The sequence below is a fragment of the Talpa europaea genome, assembly GCF_964194135.1.
Source record: "Talpa europaea genome assembly, chromosome: 8".
Taxonomy (NCBI): Eukaryota; Metazoa; Chordata; class Mammalia; order Eulipotyphla; family Talpidae; genus Talpa; species Talpa europaea.
The window spans coordinates 83,013,739-83,034,663 of record NC_140075.1 but is presented as its reverse complement, the minus strand read 5'-3'; the positions used below and the strand labels follow the sequence as shown (position 1 = coordinate 83,034,663).

General features: G+C 42.2%; 1 protein-coding gene across 1 annotated transcript in view; it reads left to right on the top strand.

The window, feature by feature from the left end:
- Window positions 1-20,925, top strand: part of NID2 (nidogen 2) — a gene marked incomplete at both ends in the record, with an annotated part of 59,347 nt that overhangs the window by 5,877 nt on the left and 32,545 nt on the right. Inside the window, 2 exons of the mRNA XM_084240270.1 lie at window positions 3,311-3,543; window positions 10,658-11,382. Of these exons, the coding sequence (XP_084096396.1) occupies window positions 3,311-3,543; window positions 10,658-11,382 (958 nt within the window). The remainder of the gene's footprint in view (window positions 1-3,310; window positions 3,544-10,657; window positions 11,383-20,925) is intronic.

Below are 20,925 nucleotides of genomic sequence, written 5' to 3'. Positions count from 1 at the left end.
AAAACATAGTATTTATCACTTCAGTTAATCTGAGATGCCTTGAATTGTCATAGTTATTGACCTTCAAAGAACTTATTGACAGGAGATATAATAGGGACTATTGTTCACTTTAGCTGTATGATTGTCCAGTGGAGGTGGGGAGTAAGTATTGTTCTGTTGTTACTGAAGTTCAAAGCATGGGGGTTTTAGAGAACTGGGCTACACAGTTCTGTGTGGTATGGGTGATGTTTTGTTGATGTGGAATTTCAGTTGGGCTGAAAGAGTATATATTACACATGGATCTTGAGAACGGGAGAGATTGTTCAGAGCTAAGACATGTCTTAGGAGAAGAATAAGGGAGGAAGGAAATTGTGGGGCATCAACATGAGTGGAAGATTGCCCACTGGAACCCTCCTCGGGAAACTGAGGCACGTGCACTTGTTCCAAAGGATGATTGTCCTTGACAGAGGGGCCTGGAGCCACAGAGAAAATGAGAGGTAAAACCAAGACTTTGTTGTTTTGACTTTTGGAGTTGAGGTCCAGCAATAGGGAGGTCTGCTGTCTGTCCGAAAGAATTTTAGCTGAGTCTCAGATATAGCTATGATGATGTGGAGAACAGACATACATGAAAATTGGTTAGAGAAATGCTGAAGTTTTGCTAAAGACTAAGTGTCATGAATGATAAATTATTAGGAATGTGGTAACTAAGCTTTGTATTTTTGGCAGGATCTATAGGATTTACGGCAGAAAAACGAACGAGGACAAATCATATATGTGACAGTGGTGCTTTCAATAACACGAGTTGGGGGTTTCTCCTAAGGAATGGAAGTTAGTGTTCACACTAACACAGAAACCACAAATCAGTGCTGCTGGAACTAAGCAGCGTCTTAGTTTCCTGTCCCCTGACAGGAAAGAGAACTCTGACCCTATTTCTTAATTTTCATTGTAATTTTTGTAAGTCACCATAGGCAGACCCCCTGTCGACAGGAATAGCACTGATCTAATTTTTTGCCAGATAGTTCAAATTAATTAAATGAATTGCAAAAATTAGAAACCTGTAGAGGGTCATGTTTTATATCCCTGGGCCTGACTGGGCACCACTGACTGGTGATGTTTCTGCTAAGGGATCTGGCTTTTCTCTCTTTCTGATAACAGGATAGGGGGGCCCTTGCAGCTGCTGCCCACCGGCCCTGATCTTCTCTGTGCTGCTGCTCCTCCTCCTGTGGAGGCCCCTCTCTCTCTCTGGGATGCTGGGGGAGTTGGGAAGTGGTGACCTTTTTTGTAGGGTTTGGCAACCCATCTGAGGTTTCCCTTTAGAAGCAGAGCATGTGCGGTTCTTGCAAAGACTTGTCTCTAAGAATGTGAAGACCTTTCCGGTCTGGAAGCCAGTCAAGAAGTGCTGGGGAGAAGGAGCCCTTCAGCACTTCACCAAGTGGGCTCTTTAGCGACCACATGCAGAATTTGGAGAGAACTTTACAAGTTATCATTTGGCATGTGGGTGGTTTTTGAACAGCCAGATTTCCTTTGCCTTTTGCTTTGGGATTCTAAATTCTATTTAAGATTCTCTTATTTGCCTGTTGCAGTGGAGACAAGGAGACCAAATGGTTATCAACTATAAGGAATGCCTGTCTCAGACACATAAAAGACATTGAATATGTTTTTATTGAAGTGAATTTGTTGACTGACTTGAAAGAATGAATAAAATAAAGTGCTAAACACCCAGACCCCATAGTAAAGACCAGACTTTCCCCTTCACAGCTGTTTACTTTCCCTGCCTCCTCCCCAACCCCCTTCAACTCCTTCACAATCTATAGGCCTCCCTTATCTATAGATTTTCTCTAAACTTAGAACCAGGGTTTTTTCCTATCTGACATTATTGTAGGTAATCAGTGCCAGGAGTTTTGAAAGCTTAGCTCTTTAAAACAGGGCCCTTCTTCGTCGTCCTGTATTTTCTTTCCCTAGTGGAACTTTATGTCTTTTGACTTAGTTAAACTCTGAAGTGATTGAATCAACATGAATGGATGATGTGGTATATATTACGTATGGACTGAGGCAGAACAGCCTTGTTTACACTTGGCAGAAGTTATCACTTCCTAACTTGGAGGAATTCTAGAAAACATCCCTTGCCTTTTGTTTTTGAAAAGTCAAGCTTTGTGGATGAAACAATCAACAGCTACAACAATAACAAATACAGGACCCCTGTCTTTAAGTTTGTTAACTTAAAGGGAGCAAACTAAAACAAAGGAGGCAAGGTGTCTTTCTTGAAAATTATCTTAACATCTGAGTGCCTTTATCTTATATGCAGAAGCTCAAAGCACTGAAGTTAAACACTGAAAGGAAGAATTAACTTGCAGATGGAGCTTGAGTACCAAATGGAGGGAGACCCAGGACAGAACACAGTTCAGGGCACATTCCTCTAGGTTGCTGTTTTCTCTAGTAAAATGTGATGTTCTTTTCTGTGCCTGATTTTATTTCGCTAGCAAAATGGGAAATGAGGCTGCTTACTAGCAAATAATATTTCTAAGAGTCACATTATTTAAAACAAACAACCTCCCTAGACCCCACTAAATTAGAAAAGGAGTGGGTTTTCATGAGGGAGATGTTCTGAGTCTGAAATAGAACATCTTTTTAAGATTGTCAAGCCCCATGAACAAATCAGTTTAGAGGGAAAAAAAGATACCTGGTTATAGGTTAAGGCAAAAAAGTATCCTTTTGAAACTACAGCACAAATTAAACTTTAAGGAGTGAGTCTCTGGGGACCTGGGTGTTGAGTTTGTGGCTAATCCAGACTCCTGGTGTCTCTCTCAGGTCTGCTCTGGCTCCTGCTGTGTTTATTAGTGTTCACAGGCCGCCTCAATGACGCCTCCTCACCCCAACCCTGAGGACTTGGGCACACACCCTCCTCCGTGGCCTCTGCCACCACCTCAGTCACTCTACAGTTCAGGTGGTGGCTGTTTGCCTGTCCTAAGCTGCCTTTCTGGGTAGTGTCCCATCCTTTCCTTCCTTAGCACTAGCATCATGCCGAGTACTTCGTGGACCCCTGACTATATGAATTAATTAAAGTACAAAGGGATTAATGAATGAATGAATTTTTTAAGCCTGTGGTTTTTTTAGTGGTGCATATTAATCTAAATGGAGAAAATGATTACAGTGATAACATAGCTTATAAAAGTGTAACCTGAGGAAGAAATTGCAAAGAATATTATGTATAAAAACAATCCAGAGAAATGTTAAGAAGGGGGAACCCTTTTGTACTTTATGATGACTTGCTTACATTCTGTTTTGTTTTTCTTTGTTTTATTAAGAATGTTTCCTTTATTTCTTTTCACAGCTGAATACTTTCCAGGCAGTTTTGGTATCTGATGGGTCTGATACCTACGCCCTCTTTCTTTATCCTGCCAATGGTCTTCAGTTCTTCGGAACGCGTCCCAAAGAATCGTACAATGTCCAGCTCGAGCTTCCAGCCCGGGTGGGCTTCTGCCGAGGGGAGGCTGATGACCTGAAGCGAGAGGGACCTTATTTCAGCTTGACTAGCACAGAACAGTCTGTGAAAAATCTTTACCAGTAAGTAACATAGGGTTTAGGCCCTTTTCTGTTGGGATATGAGGACCCTAAGGAGTTATTCAAACTTTAGAGGCTCTGAGCCCCATTAAATACTATCATGGTGACTTACAAGGAAGGCATCAGGTCAGAACCAGGAACTCTTTTAGACCCTGGGAAGAGCAAGTTCACCAAAATATAAAGGTCCTTTATTTTTCCTGCCCAATTTGGTATAGATACAGGAAACAGAATTGTGTGTGTGTGAGTGTATGTGTGTGTGTTTGTAGAGCCACTGAGGCTTGCTGTGGAAAACATTGGTCTTGGAACCACATAAAAATATCCAGTAATATAACTACCCATGTTGAGTTTTTTCCAGGTTAATGATGTCATAAGAGGTGATGATGGGATTTAGTCTTTAGACAGATAATGTATTTAAAGTTAAATTAGGAGTAGTGCCATTTGAGAAAAAAAAAATCAAACCAATTGGTAAAATTTTGGAAGTTTCAGGATTTCTCTATTGCTCCATGATCAGAACTCACACTGACTGGTTCCCCATGAGGTAGCCAGACTGAGTACAAGCCTGGTCCCACAAGTGGCTTGCTCTCCCAGTGCAATAACAAGCCCCTTTGTGTTTTGACAGGCCACATCACACCAGTATCTGGGGTGAATATTAGAGAATATCTTTACTTTTATTCCTTTTGTGAACACAGGCCTAGAAATCAGACAGAATGCAGTGGATACTTAGTCTTTCTCAACTGCTTCTGTGTCATTACATTGCTCCTGGGTACTGGAACACCCTGCATGTTTGCATGTCTACTCTGCTCAGCTACCAGAGCTAACCCTATAGCCAGATAAGGTTATGCAGAGCTGACATGTATCAAGAACTAAGTGCTTGCCAAACATAGTGCTAAACACTTCTAGAACTTACCTTAATTATAACTCACAGAATTCTTGAAGGTAAGTGCTTTTTTTTTTGTCACCATGGGGTAAGCCTATAAGGGAATTTTCCTTTCTAATCATCATGGGAGAGTTTTAGGAGCTTTTTCTCAGAGCTGTCACTCTTGCTGTCAACAGCCTTTCCAGGTCTGCAGCTGAGTTACTCCTCCTTGAAAGAGAATTTCCTTTTTCTTAGAGACAAATCTGTTCCTGCCTTTTCCTGATCACTCACTGGTTCCTCTTTGAGGAAAGCTTTCTTCCTCTTGGGAAGACTTCCACTGCCAATTGTCTCTTCAAGGTCATTACTAACTCCTCCTTGGAAAAAATTTTCTTTTTCTTGGGTGTGGAAAGAGAGACAGGTGAGTCTGCCATTCCATTTCATTCTTCTTAGATATCTCCTGCGCTTTGGTTTTTCTTCTTTTAGGGTCTTTGATTTGTCTCCTCATGCTTTTCAGGAGTGTGACTGCTGTTTCCTGAAGATGTGAGGGCCACTGCAGCAGCCATTTCTTTTCCTTCTTTAAGCATCTCCTGTTTCTCCAACTTCTTAGTAGTTTCAGCAGCCATTTTCTCTGTCTGAACTATTGCCTTCTTTATGACATCATACTCTTTCATAGAATCTCTCCAGACTCATAGGACAGCTACTTCTCAACTGTTCTCAAAGCTTCTTCCTAGATACATCTGTGGGTACCTCAGAGACAAGGCAATACTGCATTCATTTGCCAAGGCTGGAAGATGTCACCTTTGTTCTTGGCAGCTGTTTGGTGGAATGGAAAATGAGTCCATATTTTGGGGTATTGCCTGTTATTTTCAGGACTCTGGAAACTTGGTTCCTTTGCTGGGCCCTGGAATCACTCAGACACCAGGACTGGCCATCCTTCCCCATTCTTATGACCCATATTGGACCTCTTTAGATTTCCTTCTAGGCTGCCTTTTAATCCAGACTCTGAAGAAAATTTAGCTCCTTTCTCCCTCTCTCTTGGTTTCAGCCTCTTCTGTGAAGTCCACAGATTTTCTACTCTTCAGACATTGTCAAGAGCTCACAGTGGGCCATACACTTGGAAGAAAAGATGACTGAGGCACAAGACCTATACAATAGTGAATTGCATTCTAGTAGGGTAGACAAATAGATCAACAATTTCAGAGCATTGGAATAAGTTCTAATATCTACACAGGGTGCGCGACATGGTGGTGGCAAAAACCTGTAAGGTCCCTAAGATCCACCCCGCCCCATACACACACACACACACACACAGAACTTCCATTACCTCCTGTCACTTTATTTTTGATGCTTCCAAGACACCTCTGAGTTGCTGATGGAAGTAGAAAAAATATGGCAAAATAACTAACAGTGGGATTTTTCCTGTTATTTTGTTGCAGTAAACAGCATAATGTTGCTCAGATTCTCATTTATTTCAAAAGTAAATTCTTAAAAGTAAAATTGCTGAGGAAGGATATATGCACTTCAGCATTTTAACATATATTAACAAATTGCCCTTAACAAACATCTCAACTTAAATCCTCACCAGTCATATTGAGCCAATACTGACAATATCTGTTTCCTGCAACTTCTATTTTTTTTTAATATTTGTGAATCTGGTATAAAATGTTGATATTTTCACTCTAACGTCTTTAACTACTAGTAAAACTGAACACCTTTTTGTATATTTAATGGTTATTTCTCTGTTTTTTTGGTGACTTTCTACATCCTTTGCTATTTTCTAATAGGGTTGTACAAAGAGCTCTTATAAAATAAGAAAATAATACAGTAAGGATATTTATCCCCTCATCTGTTTTGAATATTTTTATTCACTTGCTCATCTTTAGAGTTTCCTATAATCTAAGAGTTTTAACTTTAGAGTTGTCAGTTTTTGGTCTCTTTTGTGATTTCAGGCCTTACTATTCTTTTTAGAAAAGTCTTCTTTACCTTGAAATCACAGAAATGTTCTTTAAGTTAATTCTATTTTACTTTCATTACTTCAATTTCAAAAATATACAGAAAAGTAGAGGAAATAACTAAATGAACACCCAAATGCTTGTCCCCTAGATTTGTAAGTTGTCAGTGTTTTGCCATATTCTTTTTTTTTTTTTTTTTTTTTGCTTAAGTATTCAGGTAAATTCCAAGCTTCATGCCACTAACTCCTAAATGCTTCAGTATGCATTTCTAAAGAATAAAGTTATTTTCCTGGTCAATAGAATCTTTGTCTCCTGCAAATTTGTCTCATAATTATAAACTCAAAGGTCATACATTATGTAGCTTACAGCCTTTGGTGTAACTATTTGGCAGATTTAAATATAAATACACAGATTCGCATCTTTTCAGATTGTACTTTTCTGCTACCTAGAAAATACTAAGTGCTAATGTCTAGGACCCCGTGCTAGGCATTTTATGTGGTTTTCTCACTTCATCTTCCTAAAAGCACAGGGAGGAAGTCACTGTCACCCTATCTTGTAGCCTTGTTTTCCTTTCTGGGAAATAAGTTTTTTCTATCCCTCAGCTTTCCAAATGACCTTGGATTTTAGGATAAAACTCAGATTTGTTATTTCCCAAGTATGTACAATGACAAAAGCAAAGACAGTGATTTAATTAGGTTGTTTTATTTAGTTTTTATCTGCTGTAATTTGTATTTTCCTGCTCTTTGAAGCTTATTGTTTTCTGTCTCTAACTGCAAGAAGAAATCTCACAGTTGCAACACCTCCGATGTGATAGTAAACTCAGTATCTTCAGATCATTAGGATTCTCTCCTACCTTCTTTAGTATTCGTTATTTGCTTGCCAGAAAGCACCAGCTTGCCAAGTATACATAATATATTGTTCAGAGGATTACAAATTTTGCTTTCTTTGCTCCTCTTTTCCTAAATTAATTGTAGCAGCAGCAGCACCACACCCACAACACACATACACGTACACATGTCCGTGCACACCAGAGAGGGGGACAGAGGAGGAGGGAGAAGGAGAGAAGTGTTCTCAGAATTGTATTGAAAAATATTGCTGTAGAATCCCATCTGAACGTGAAAAGTACCTACCTAAATGAACAAAGGTCTCTTATTTTTATATGGAGTCATTAACGCAAATACCATATTGGCTGATTGCTCCCTTTTTTGATTTAGTTATAGACATAAATAGCAGTTGTACAATATTCAGCATTTGTAAATATTGTAAAATGATCAGTGGAAATCCAGTTAACATCCATCATAGACAATTATAATTTTTTTATTTGTGATAAGAACTTTCAAGATCTACTCTTAGCATCTTTCAAATGTACAATATTGAATTACTAACTGTAGTCACCATGCTGTACTAATAGCTAAGATTTATTTATTTTAGAACTGGAAGTTTGTACCTTTTTATCCTCCATCCATTTCACTCACACTCCCCTTCCCCTTAGCTCCCATTCTCTGGGAGCCACCACTCTATTCTCTGTATCTAGGAGCTTTTGTTAATTTTTTAAAGATTCCATCTATAAGTGAGACCATACAGTTTTTGTCTTTTTCTCTATCTCACTTATTTCACTTAGCATAATGCCCTCAGTCTCCATCCAAGTTGGCAAGAGTCCCTTCTTTTTTATGACTGAATAATATTTCATATATGTTATATACATATATGAGTAAATACATACCACATTTTTGTTATCCATTCATCAGTGGACTTAGGTTATTTCTATACTTGACTGTTATAAATAATGCAGCAATGAACATGGAATTACCTGTATCTTTTTGAATTAGTGTTTTTGTTTCTTCAGATAATTATCCAGAATTGGAATTGCTAGATCATATACCAGTTCTATTGATAATTTTTTGAGGACTCTCTGGACTGTTTTCCATAGTGACTGCAGCAGTTAACATTCCTACCAACACTACAGAAGGGTCCCTTTTCTCTACATCCACATATTTGTTTTCTTTTTTATAATACTAATTCTGATAAGTGTGAGATGATATTTCATTATGGTTTTGATTTGCATTTCCCTGATGAGTGATGTTGAACATCTGTTCATGTACCTGTTGGCCGTATGTCTTCTTTGGAGGAATACCTGTTCATGTCCACTGCCCAGATTGGTTGCCTTTTTACTATTGAGCTATATAAGTTCTTTATATATTTTGGGTATTCACCAGTGATCAGATATGAACTAAAAGCTTCTGCATAGTAAAAGAAATAATCAATAAAATGCCCTTTCAAAGTTCTTTCATTTTATTGATTATTTCTTTTGTTTTTAGTTGGATGTAGTCTTACTTGTTTATTTTTACTTTTGGAGTCAGGTCTTGATACCAGGGACTTTACTGCCTTTGCTTTCTTCCAGGATTTTTGTGGTATCAGGTCTTAGGTTCAAGGCTTTTATCCATTTTGAATTAGTTTTTCAGTATGGTGTAAGAGTATTCCGTTTTCATTCTTTTATATGTGTCTGTCCCCTTTTCCCAGCACTGTTTAGTGAAAAGACCGTCCTTTCCTTATTGTATATTCTTGAATCCTTTGTTGTAAATTAATTGACCATATATGTTTGTGGGTTATTTCTGGGTTCTCTATTCTGTTCCATTGATTTATATGTCTATTTTTCATGACAATATCATACTGTTTTGATTACTATAGTTTGTAATATAGTTTAAAACCAGAAAGTGTGAGGCTTCCAGCTTTGTTTTTTTGTCAAGATTACTTTGGCTATTCTGAGTCTTTTGTGATTCCATATAAATGTTCCTTATTGACCGACTTATAAGGAGATCCTCTGTAGCATAGGAAACTTTCATCCTGATATTTTGGGCATAATCCAGAGAAGTACACCAACTGGTGTTTCAAGCTAGCCAGAGCCTTGTTTGTTCAAGTTTTTTTCCCCTATTTTTTAGAAATATTTTATTTCTAAATAAGCATTTATTTCTAAATGCTCTCTTCAGAATATACCATTGACTTTAAAATAATGGATCACTAGGATATTTGGAAGAATGAATGGTGTCCATTTTCTGTTCTAGTAGAGAAGACAACTCAACTCTCTGGTTCCGGATATTTCTAAACACCTCTCACCTATGACTTAGGTCATTTTCATTAAGCTGTTATTTTCCTCTTAACTTTTTTATGCCTTTGCTCAACATTTTTTTAGGGAATCTTACTTTATTATTATTATTATTATTATTATTATTATTATTATTATTTAAATATTATTTATCATGCATACAAGAACCAGGGTACAGGCCAGATGCGTGGGAGGGTGAGAGGATTCACCAGAGACAGAGTGGGGAACAGAACAGACAGACTGACTGAAATACACTGCTGAGGGGAGCAGCGGGTGAGACAGGAGAGGTCTACTGCGCCATGTGGGATTTTCGCTGGCCTGCCGGGATTGAACTCATGCTGCAGAGTCTATGAACAGCTTCACAGCGCTGCACTCAACCGCCTGCACCTCCAGGGGAGGCCCTTGCTCAACATTTTTTAGACTTGGACATTTAGATTTCTTTGAATTTTTTGTATTGACTCATCATTCTCTGTGAATTAATTAATATGTGTGTCTAAATGTGAAATGTCTTAACATTCTGTGAACTAATGATAATTCAGATGCTGATGAGGTATAGTGACATAATATGATACAGTATGAACTTTTTGACATAATATGAGGTAGATGTTTAGTGCATGGACTTACTATTGGTTCTGAATTCCAACCCAAGCTCTCTTAATTACCAGTAGTGTGACCCTAGGAAAATTGGCTAGCCTCTCTAAACCTACTTTCTCTATAAAATTGAGTCAGTGCTCATATCTTGCAGACTGCATTGAAGGTAAGTACTTGGCTTACTGACTGCCATGTAACTTATTCCCAAGAGCCTGTAGTGTTGTTATTTAACTGTTTGACAAAGATTTTTAAGCATTGTTTTCTTACATTAAAAGTAGAGGTAGAATAAAATATTCCCACATTCTATTTATTTTCAAATAGCCAGGTTTTAAATAAGCATGTGGGTTATACAGTAGATTTCTGACTTGATGGTCTAGTATTCTATGGACACACACAATCTTTGAAACCTATTGTTAAATAAGGTATTTTACATTAAAATTCCAGTATAATCCTTTCAATTATCATGTTAAGTCTGTTTTTATTTGGTTTAATATTCAAGTTAAAAACTGAATCTGATCTTTATAGTCTTTCAGTTTTAAAATAAATTGCTCGTTATAGGAAGTGGATATAGGAATGGACAATTTTGTTACAAGTCATTGTTTCCTTTTAATTTAGACTCAGTAACCTGGGGATTCCTGGAGTGTGGGCTTTTCATATAGGCAGCACCTCCCCACTGGAAAATGTCAGGCCTGCAACAGTTGGAGATCTTTCCAAAGCCTCCTCTTCAGCTCCCCCGGATCATTTCGTCAGCCATGCTGCAGCCCTAGAAAGGGACTACACTGAGGACAATTTGGATTATTATGATGAGAATGAGGAGGAAGTTGAATACCCCCCGAGTGACCCAGATGAGACATCAAATGGCCATGGCAGTATTGATGTTTCCTTCCATCCCAAAGCTGATTCAAGGCCTACAGGAGGTGGGATCTCTCCCTCAGGTTCTGATCTGGCCTCCCCTTTGCCACATTTAACACCGAGTGAGTGGCCATTCTACCCTGAAACACAGTCCACTATCTTGGACCCTCAAACCAAAGAGGGGAGACCTGTGGAGGAGATATATGCCTCAGAATCTAAAGGCCAAGCTGAGACTTCTAAACAGCCAGGGATCAGAAGATTGGCTCCATCAGAGATAGAAAGGGTTTCACTGGATCCACCCCAGGAAACTCCACCATCCTATGCTGAAAACACAAGCATCCAGTCCTACCCATACGGAAGGGCACTGCCCTCAGAAGTGGGAGTTCCTCCAGCCCGTCCTGAAGGAGAGTCAGTTCTTCCAAACTACCCTGTGCCAGGTCACCCTCCACCTCTGGGTCGCACTGATGGCATCGGTTCCAACACTGAGGGTAAGTGGGTTAGACAATGGGGTGCTAAAATTTTTTAAATGCTGATCTCTCTGGCAAGTAGATGAAAAGTTTAGCAACGGGAAGATTGGAGCTGATTTTAAACCCATATTTCAGGAGATAGAGTATCTTTCCTTTGCCAAGTAAATCTTGGCAGGCAAATTTCATTTGCAGTCTCTTGACCATTAATAATGTTTTTTTAAAAATGGGCCTCATGAAGTGATGGGGGAAGAGCTGGGTTGCTTGTGCCAGTTACCCTCTCAAGTGTAATGAAGTATTTCAGTCTGAAAGTTCAGCAAAGGTAAACAGTTTTGAGGCTTTATACACATTACTGTGGCGATGGGGGGTGGGGTTACAGCCTTAGTTTTAAGTGGCTGGTTGCGCTGGCTTAGATGAACATTCCAGATTCTTACGTGGTTATGGGACATCCCGGGTACTCCCCTTGGTTAGATGCACATTAGTGTTGCGAGGGAGAGGAGAGCCCACTGGGAAAGAAAAACGCTAAACACCTGTGTCTTGTCATTTCTGGTTCATGGCTGTGCAGCTGTGGTATTCACCTCCCTGGAGACTTCCCTCATTTCATGACTCACTGGCCAGAGTGAGGCCAGGCGAGCAATGCCTACAGGAGGCAGTGGTTAATCAACGCGGAGGCAGGCCTGTCGCCTCCTCTTATTTGAGACTTGTCATGTCAGCTCTGTCTTTCCAGTCAGGGGTATAAACATGGGAATGGGATACAGACCACAGATTCATTCCATTTGTTCCAGGGACTGCTTATCTGACCTCTAGTAGGAGGAAAGAGGTCAGAGGTGAAAGCATTCTTCAGGACTTCCTCTCTTTTTAAATTTTTTTTCCTTCAGTCTTTCTGTTGGCCATTCTCTTTTGTGTTAAAAAGCATGTCGACCTACTAAGAGGGCCTTGTGGGTTCTTCTACTGTGGTATTAATCTACAGGAAATTCTTGAAGTGCTTATTTAGTGAGGGGAAAAACTATTGTGTGACTAACGTGGCATTATGTAATGATTAGTGGGACAGCGCCGTCAGACTTAGGTCTGAACTCTCACCCCACGCCTACTGGGTGATCAGAGATGACTTATTTCCCCTAAATTTCCCCTAAATTTGTCAAGAGGATTAAATGAGATTATGCATGTAGTTAATGTCCGAACTACTTGGTTCTTGATAAGTGGTGTTGGCTGTTACTAATTATGGAAGATTTAATGCAATGGGGGATGGGTAGAGAATGAAGAATGGGCTTGTTAAATAGATGTGCCTTAATTTGTGCCTAAAGGCCATGTTTCTGTCAGGGTGGCTATGTGAATTTTGTGAGAAGGCTTTGGAAACTTCAGGCCCTTCTGACAAAATCCTGAATTGCATGAGTTGTATGTAGCTAAAGAAAATGTAAAGACATGTGTCAAAGATTTTGAGGTAAAGATGTGTTCCTGAATGGTCTTTTCATTTGTGGGAGGTGGTTTCCTGCCCTGGGAAGAGGCTGGAATATGAAGAAGCAGATGCATGGAGTGATTTATTAAAGATTAAGAAGGGTGTAGAGGCAGGAAGGCCACAGGGCAGGATCTCTATGATCAAGCAGATGGGTGAAGGAGGAGTCCTGGAGCCCTCGGTGGCTTCTTGCAGGCTTTTATTGGGCTCTACTAGGTACACGGCAGGCAGGCAGGGGTGCAAGGGGGCCGGGAGGCTGGTAGGCCTCCTAGCCCCCAGCAAGTCTTCTCTCTCTCTGGGCTCTGAGATGCTTTCTTGTGGCCTTTGCTTCTCTGCTCCTTTCCCTCTTTCATTCTGCTGGCATCCCCATGACACTACCCTTATAAGCTCAGTCTTTCAGCCCAGTGTGCCCACCTACATATGCCCATACCCTACTCCAGATGCCCGCCATCAGGCGTGCATTCAGGACCACTGGGTTCCATCATCAATCCCCATGGCAGGAGGGCAGAAAAGTCTGATACTTTACTTACCGTACAAAGGGGCTACACATACTGCTTTGAGTTGTGAGAGGCTGAGGTCGATGGAGTCACCCTGGAGAAAGTGAAGGAACTGGCCACCAAAAACAGAGGCAGCGGCCACCACCCTGCTGGGGCATGAACTCTGATATTTGTCAGTGGCCACAAAGCATCTACTACTGATATCTTGGAAAAATATGGATATGAAAAAGTTGGTTAGTACACTAAGATATTTAGGGGGAAAACATCTAACTAGAAGTTTTTGGACCTTGGGAAAATAATCAGCGACCTCTCTTAGCAAAGAGGAAAAGCTTGAAAGCAGGAAGGGAAAATAGGTGAGCCTCTATTTTCACTTCGGGATGCAGGACGATTGTAAAGTATGGACTTATACAGTTGTTAAATACTTGGGTTTGTATTGGTGGCTACCTTTTTCCCCCAAAACAAAATGTGGTTACTCCAGAAATCTATCAGGCAAAAGCAAATTCCTTCTGGAAAAGCTGGTGAGCAAGGGTGGCAGAGACATGCCCAGCCATCAGCCATCTGCCTGATTTTTCCTGCTGATGAAATGGAGGGCTGTGGATTTTGATCTTAGGTGGCCTTAAGCTTGATTCCCAGCTCTCTGGCTTGGGGTAAGACATATGCTTTATTTACTCTCATTTTCTTCAGCTCTAAAATGGAGAAAATGTAAACTCACTAAATAGTTTTGAGAACTATACTTGGGCATGGGAAATTCCGTGTCAGATTTTAGCTTCTCCTTTAAGTATCATAGGAGTCATCTTGCTAAAGCAGGAAATTAAGATTTAGGTAGAAGCCAACAAAATTCATTCCCTTTCCTTTTTATTTTCCACCCTTTGGGATTCTTTTTATCAGGTCATATCTATACCTGATATATATATGATTCAGGTCATATCTATACCAAGCAAGAATGTCCTGATCACTGTAGTTCTGCCTCAAGTCTAGTATTTACTTGGTTCTGTTTTCATAGACCAGAGAACCAGCAACAGAATGACAGAGGTGTCTTTTTCCTCCAGGGATTTCTGGTAGTTTTATTGTCAAGCCTGTAAGTCACTTGAGTGCCTGCCATGTACCCTTCTCTGTCCTGGGCTGTTGGGGGAGTTTTTATTTTTTTATTTATTTTTATTTTTAATCAATATTTGCTTCCCCCCACCCCCTCAGATTGAGTCCCCATAGAATTTCCTTCTCCATGGCATCCGTGCACCATCACCACAGTCCCCTGTAGTCCCCTGTCCCTTGTTGGGGGAGTTTTTACTGGCGTTTATTGAGTGGCCACTGGAACTCTAAGTGGAAACCTGCTTCAGATTACGCTATTCGTGGCTAGTCCGCCAAACAGCCCTATGAAGACATCCTTCCCATCTTACAGAGAAGGGAGCCTGGAAATGCTAATGACTTGTCTGAACAAGAGGTAGATCAAGATGGCGATGTTGTGATGAAAGCATTAGAACAAACTCTCAGGGAGTACAGTGGGGTGCTGCCAGAGAGGGCTCCAGCTGACTAGACCAGGGAGCGCCTGTGTTGTGGGCAGCAGGAATGAGGTTGATTTACAGGGGCTCAGATATTCTTAAACCTGCTGAGTTCACAGTCTGCATGGTGAATTAGAAGGAGGGACACTCGGCTTTCAGACACCTCAGGTATTCATACTCCACCGTGGGGTCCTCATCTTTCTACTGAGATGGCAGTCATGCTGGGGGGTGCCCTGGGTATGTGTAAGGGCAGGAATGGGCTACTGAGCAGGTTTTCTGATCCAGCAGACCGGGTAAAGGAGGAGTCAGAGTCCTCAGTGGTTTTTGCAGGTCTTTTATTGGGATTTAGCGGGTACATGGCAGGCAGGAGTGCTGGGGGGCCGGGAGGCTGGCAGGCCTCCCAGCCCCTAGCAAGTCTTCACTCTGTCTGGGCTCTCTCTGGCGTTCTCTTCTTCTCCTCTTCTTCTCTCGGCTTCTGTTCGTTCTTGGCTTCTGTTTTGGCTTCTACTGGTGTCCCCGCGACGCCGCCCCCAAAAGCCCAGTCTTAGCCCAGGTGAATCCCATCTACCTATGCCCACACCCTACTCCAGGTGCCCGCCATCAGGCATGCATTCAGGACCACAGGGCTCCGTCATCCACCCCAATGGTGGGAGGCAGAAAAGCCCGACATCCTCTCCTCACCCAACTGGAAAGGGTTTCTCTGTGGCCTCTAGTCCAGTCTACTTCGGCTTTGGGAAAGGCTGAAGGAACATGCTGCTCATGCGGTTTCTACTCTGGGATGATTTTGAGCCAACTTCCAGGTGTCAAAGCCCCCCTCCTGGGTGCACTTCCAGATGGCTGAGGTTCTGTGAACAGGAGCCCTCCCCCCATACCTGTGAGGACACCTGCATGGGGAGCCTGCTGGTGTAATGACGTGGATATAAACCGATCCCCAACCCAACCCCTGCCTTAGTATCTGTTTGTCCTCTAGAACCGGAGGGAAAACCATCCCACTGTTTTTCATTATGAAGTTGGATGTTGCTTTTCTTATTAGCCTGTCATTTTGGGGACATAGGGAAACTTTGAAAAAACTGTCAATGAAAATGTGAGTTCTTGAGGTAGCAATAAAAGTTGTTAAAAGTGGTGGTGCAGGCGGTTGAGTGCAGCACTGTGAAGCTGTCCGCAGCCTCAGCAGCACCGGTTCGATCCCGGCAGGCCGGTGAGGAGCCCACATGGCGCCACAGGCTTCTCTTGTCGCGCCTGCTGCTCCCCTCAGCAGTGTATTTCAGTACATCTGCCTGTTCTGTTCCCCACTCTGTCTCTGGTGAATCCTCTCACCGTCCCATGCATCTGGTCTGTACCCCGATTCTTGTATAAATAAATAAATCTTTAAAATAAAAAGTAAAAGCCACTCCAGCTGGGGGGCAGCCCCCCGCAGTGAGCCCTTGACCCCCCCTTTGTGTTCATACAGTGAACCCAGTCTGCTCCATAGAGCCAGTTACTCCCACATGTGGCTGGGCCAGAGCCTTCAGTGGAAGAGAACACCCCACCCCAGTTGAAGACAACTGCTTAAGGGCTAAAGACAAGTGCTTAAGTGTTTCTGGAAAAATGAAGATGAAAGGATGGGTCAGAACAAACACATTTTTGTGAAAAACTCCCAGCTAAGATGAGTCTCAAGTACTTTAGCAGAGGCTTTACTTTTATGTATCCCTACCCCATTTTTCTTTCTATTAAGGATATGAGAAGAGCAAAAAAAAGTATTAAATGGATAAACGAAATGAGTTTTTAAAGCTCTTAACATGGGATTCCTTTTAGCACCTAAGTTCTCTTAATGAAACTCTTGCAGACTGAGCTATTCAAATTTGACTGTCTCCTCCCTCCTCCTGTGCCCTGAGATGCCAGCAGACTCTGGATTTGACTCTTCAGACAGGAACTCCCAGGCAGGGAGCAGTTCTGGAAGACTGCCTGCTCTTGTGGATAAATTCAAGGGAGAGGAAGCCCTAGAGTCAAAGTGGTGTTTCTCAAAGTGTGGGCTCTAATTCACTTACATCTAATTCACCTGGGGTGCAGTTTGCACTGCTGATTTCCAAGCCTCTCCCCCACCTTCTGAACCATTATTTGCATTTCTAAACCAGGTCCCCTAGTGATTCCCAAACCCACCAAACATGCTGGTGTAATGGACAGACTGTGGGATTCAGAGCCAGACGGGCATAACATCTTCATGTTCCTCAGTTTTCTCATATGTAAAATGGAGATAACATCTCCTTGCCAGAATAGGGGTAAGCGTGTGAAAATACATTCAAAACAATGGTGTGAAGAGGCATATAAATGACCACTGAAGCAAAAACAAGTGCCTGTTTTTGGATGTGCTCATTGCACCTGTTTTCTGGAGCCTCTGGGTTCAGACATCGATTCCACAACTTCAAGTAGATGAGCATCTTTGAATCTGCATGCAATTCCCACAGAAATGTGAGAAGTCACATTACCCAGTATCTGGCTTTTTGCTGTGGATGATCCCCTGGGGATCACATTTCTAGGTTCAGTTCCCATCAGGAGTTTCTGAGCTTTGGGTGATCTCCATTAAAGGATCTTCCTGTGGCTATTTGAGCTATGCCAAAGTGAGCCATAAACATTGTGGGTTCTCCGCTGACCAGGAATGAATACAAGAGGATTGCCTGAAATTCCACCTGCTCCAGGAGCTGCTAATTAGTCAGATGAAATCAATTAACTGTCAGTGATCATTCTCTTGCTCAGAAACAGGATTTTGTGACTCCTGCATGTTGTCAGCAGGCATAAAATTCCCCTAAGAGTGACTGACACAGATTTCTGGGATCTACCCATAGAGTCTTGAGTTGGTAGGTCTCAGGTGTTCATGCCTTGGGAATTTGCATTTTTAATAGGCCTTCCAGGTGATGCTGATTCTGTGGTCCCAGAACCCATGGGCCAAATGTACCTCTCGTTGGTTGGCGCTGTATTGAGCTGGGGATGCTATCTGAGCTGGGATCAAACTTCCCTGACTCCTCTCAGCTGTTACTAAAATGGTCCATAAACTGGCTTTTCCAGTTTCTCTCTGTAAACGGCAGCTCCACATTTCCAGTTTCCTACTCCAAGATGCAGACATCACTCAGGACCCTTCTCTTCCTTTGCTCCCTACGTCCAATCCATCAGCGTGGATTCTGTCCACACCATCTTCAAAATATTCCAGATCTGGCCCTTCTCTCTGCCAGCACATCCTACTACCAAGCACCGACTCGTTCCCTAAGGACCCTAAGTCACATTATGTCCCTCTCCTCTCAGTCCTCTGGCAGGTGAATGCCTAACCCTTCCTGTTGTCTGTGAGGCACTAGGAGAACTGGCCAGAGCTACCTCTTTGTCTTGTCTTGCTGCCCTTATGCCTCCCCTGTTCCCTCCACTTCCAGTCCCTCCTGGTATTCCTGCCTCCGTGTAAAGGGCCAGGAAGGACCACTGAGCAGGTTTTCTATGATCCAGCAGACCGGGTAAAGGAGGAATCGGAGTCCTCAGTAGTTTTGAAGGTTTTCATTAGGATTACCAGGTATATGGCAGGCAGGGGTGTTGGGGGGCCGGGAGGCTGGCAGGCCTCCCAGGCCCCAGCAAGTCTTCACTCCGGCCTCTCCACCCTTCTCTCTCTGCTTCTGCTGCTTCTTTCTCAGCTTCTCTTTTGGCTTCTGTTTGTTCTTGGCTTCTGCTGACATTCCCGTGACGCTGCCCTTAAAAAGTACAGTCTTAGCCCAGGTGGATCCCATCTACCTATGCCCACACCCTACCTACTCCAGGTGCCCGCCATCAGGCATGCATTCAGGACCGCAAGGATCCATCTATCCTGATGGCGGAAGGGCAGAAGAGCCTGACATTTTTCCTTACCCTACAGTCCATTAACCTCCCCTTGCCAGCTGTACCCAAAGGTCATCTCTCAAGGTCTTTCCTGACTGTGTTACTTAAAGGCGCAAAGTCACCTGCCCCCTCTAGCCCTTTTCTCCTTCTCTAAAGTTTCTGCATAGCTTTTGATGCCGTCTGCCATACTAAATACTCCATGTTTGTTGACTGCTGCTCACGGGAAGGTAAGAGTCAAGACAGGAATTTCTATCTCTTTGTTCCCTGCTATATTCCTAATTCCTAGGCCAGTGTCAGGCCTGTAGTGAGTGCTCAATAAATATATGTTGAATTATTGAATGAAGATTACAAGAGGCATTTACCTTTCACTTAACAAGCTAACATTTTAAGTGTGCGCCTATTTGGGGATGCAGGCACAAAAAAGGGATCCTGCGTTCTCCTGCTGTGGAGTAACCAGCTTTCCTGTCGTGGCTGGCACTATGTTGGAAGACAGCATGTGTTCTTGGCTCAAATTCCATCCTGAGAATAGAGTATTCCACAAAAATTTGTTTAAAAACATCCCCACGCCAGCTTACCAATAACGAATCCATTCTAATCATAGCGTCAGTCTCTCATGTGTGGGAGCCAAACCATTATTTTTCAGAAAAATGCAGTCTGCATGCCAGTCAACTTTGAAAATCTGCACAGTTGCATTTCTTAGTTGCTGGCTGCATTGCTTTGCTCCTCTTACTCATTAAAAAGCTGTGCCCATCCCTATTTAGCGAAATTAGCCTAGTTCCCCACATCTGTGTCCTCTTCTCCCCTACCCCTAGTTCACTCTTAGAAACAGAAATTTAGCTGAGAAAAGTCTTTCCTAGACCAGTTAGAGGGTATATAATAGAAACTATGTCTTTAATTTTGGATCAGAACAGGGTTAGAGTTTGGTTTTATTTTTATCTGAATTTCCTGAAAATGCTTGTTGCCCTTTACATCCGAATCCGATTGCCTTCACCCCTTGGTGCTCAGTCATACATTAAGAAAAAAATATGGTCTCTGGCAAGGGAGGTGTGAGAAGGGAGTCATCCTGAATTTACAGATGAGGAAAGTGAGTGCATTTCTGTGATTTCTGCAGAGCTGCCTGAGCCAGGGGGCGATGGAGCCTTAGAGCTTGGGAGCCTCTGACACCCCAGCCCTCTTGAGTTGGGTGGGGGAGTCCTGATGGTAGCTGCCGCCATATGCACACTCACGCCCTTGTAGGCATGCCAGTCCCTCCTGGTGCATGCCAGTCGCTCTTAGTTGTGACTGTCAGCTGGAGAAACCCAAGACTGACAAATTTACATTTTTTTAAAAAAATCAGACTTTTTTCCAGAGCCCAATGGTAGACAGTGGTATGTAGCTTCTCTCACGGCATCCTCTATCATTTTTCAATCATTATTCACTTTTTTTTTCTGGCTTGAGTTTTATGGCACATTCCTGTTTTTAAAAATGTTCAGGGTTGTGCCTAATTTTCTATTTTTATCAAGCTGGAATTTCTCAGCCAAGTCATCCAGGCGCTCTACCAAATCTTGTCACCTACTTCATTCTCACTTGAGTCAAATGATCTGTCCTGCCTCCCCTCTGCCGCCCTGCCCCAGCTTGCTGCCTTTTAAATTTTTTTTTGGACTTAGTGCTGTGGTAACTTTGGTTCACAGCACCACATCGGGTTCAGAGGTATAGGGTCCTTCCTCTTTAGATGTGTGCTTCTCCAGGATTTGTACTGTCCGGTACCGCCCAGAAGTTCATGCTCATGCCACTCTCGCTTCTTACTTGGGCTTTTTTATCAGTGTGCTGCAAAATCCATTTGGATAAGCTCTGTATTCTTTTACTGCTAAGCCTGATTTATAAAGTATGACTCAAACCTCACTTGCTGAAGCCTCCACTGATTAACCCTAAATACCTGATCAGACCCCAACCCTGCTTTTGTGATAGATGTGCGTGCCTTCCACGGGAGGGCAAGAATGCAACAGAAAAGAATCCGAAGCCTGACCTCCAGGGTTCAAATCCCAGCTCTGCCACCTACTGCCTGTGTAACTTCAGGAAAGAAATTTTAATATGTGCTTCAGCCTCTTTGTCCACACAATGAGTATAAAAACAGTCCCTGCTCTTATACAAATTAAAAGTTAAAAAAGTTGAAGTTCATAGAATAGTGCCTGGCATACTTTTAAGTACTATTTAAATATTACCTCTGTTATATTTTAACATGCTGTTGCTACACGTTTTTGTGCTGGTTACCTTGTTACATATCTGGTGCTACATCTTCTCACCATTG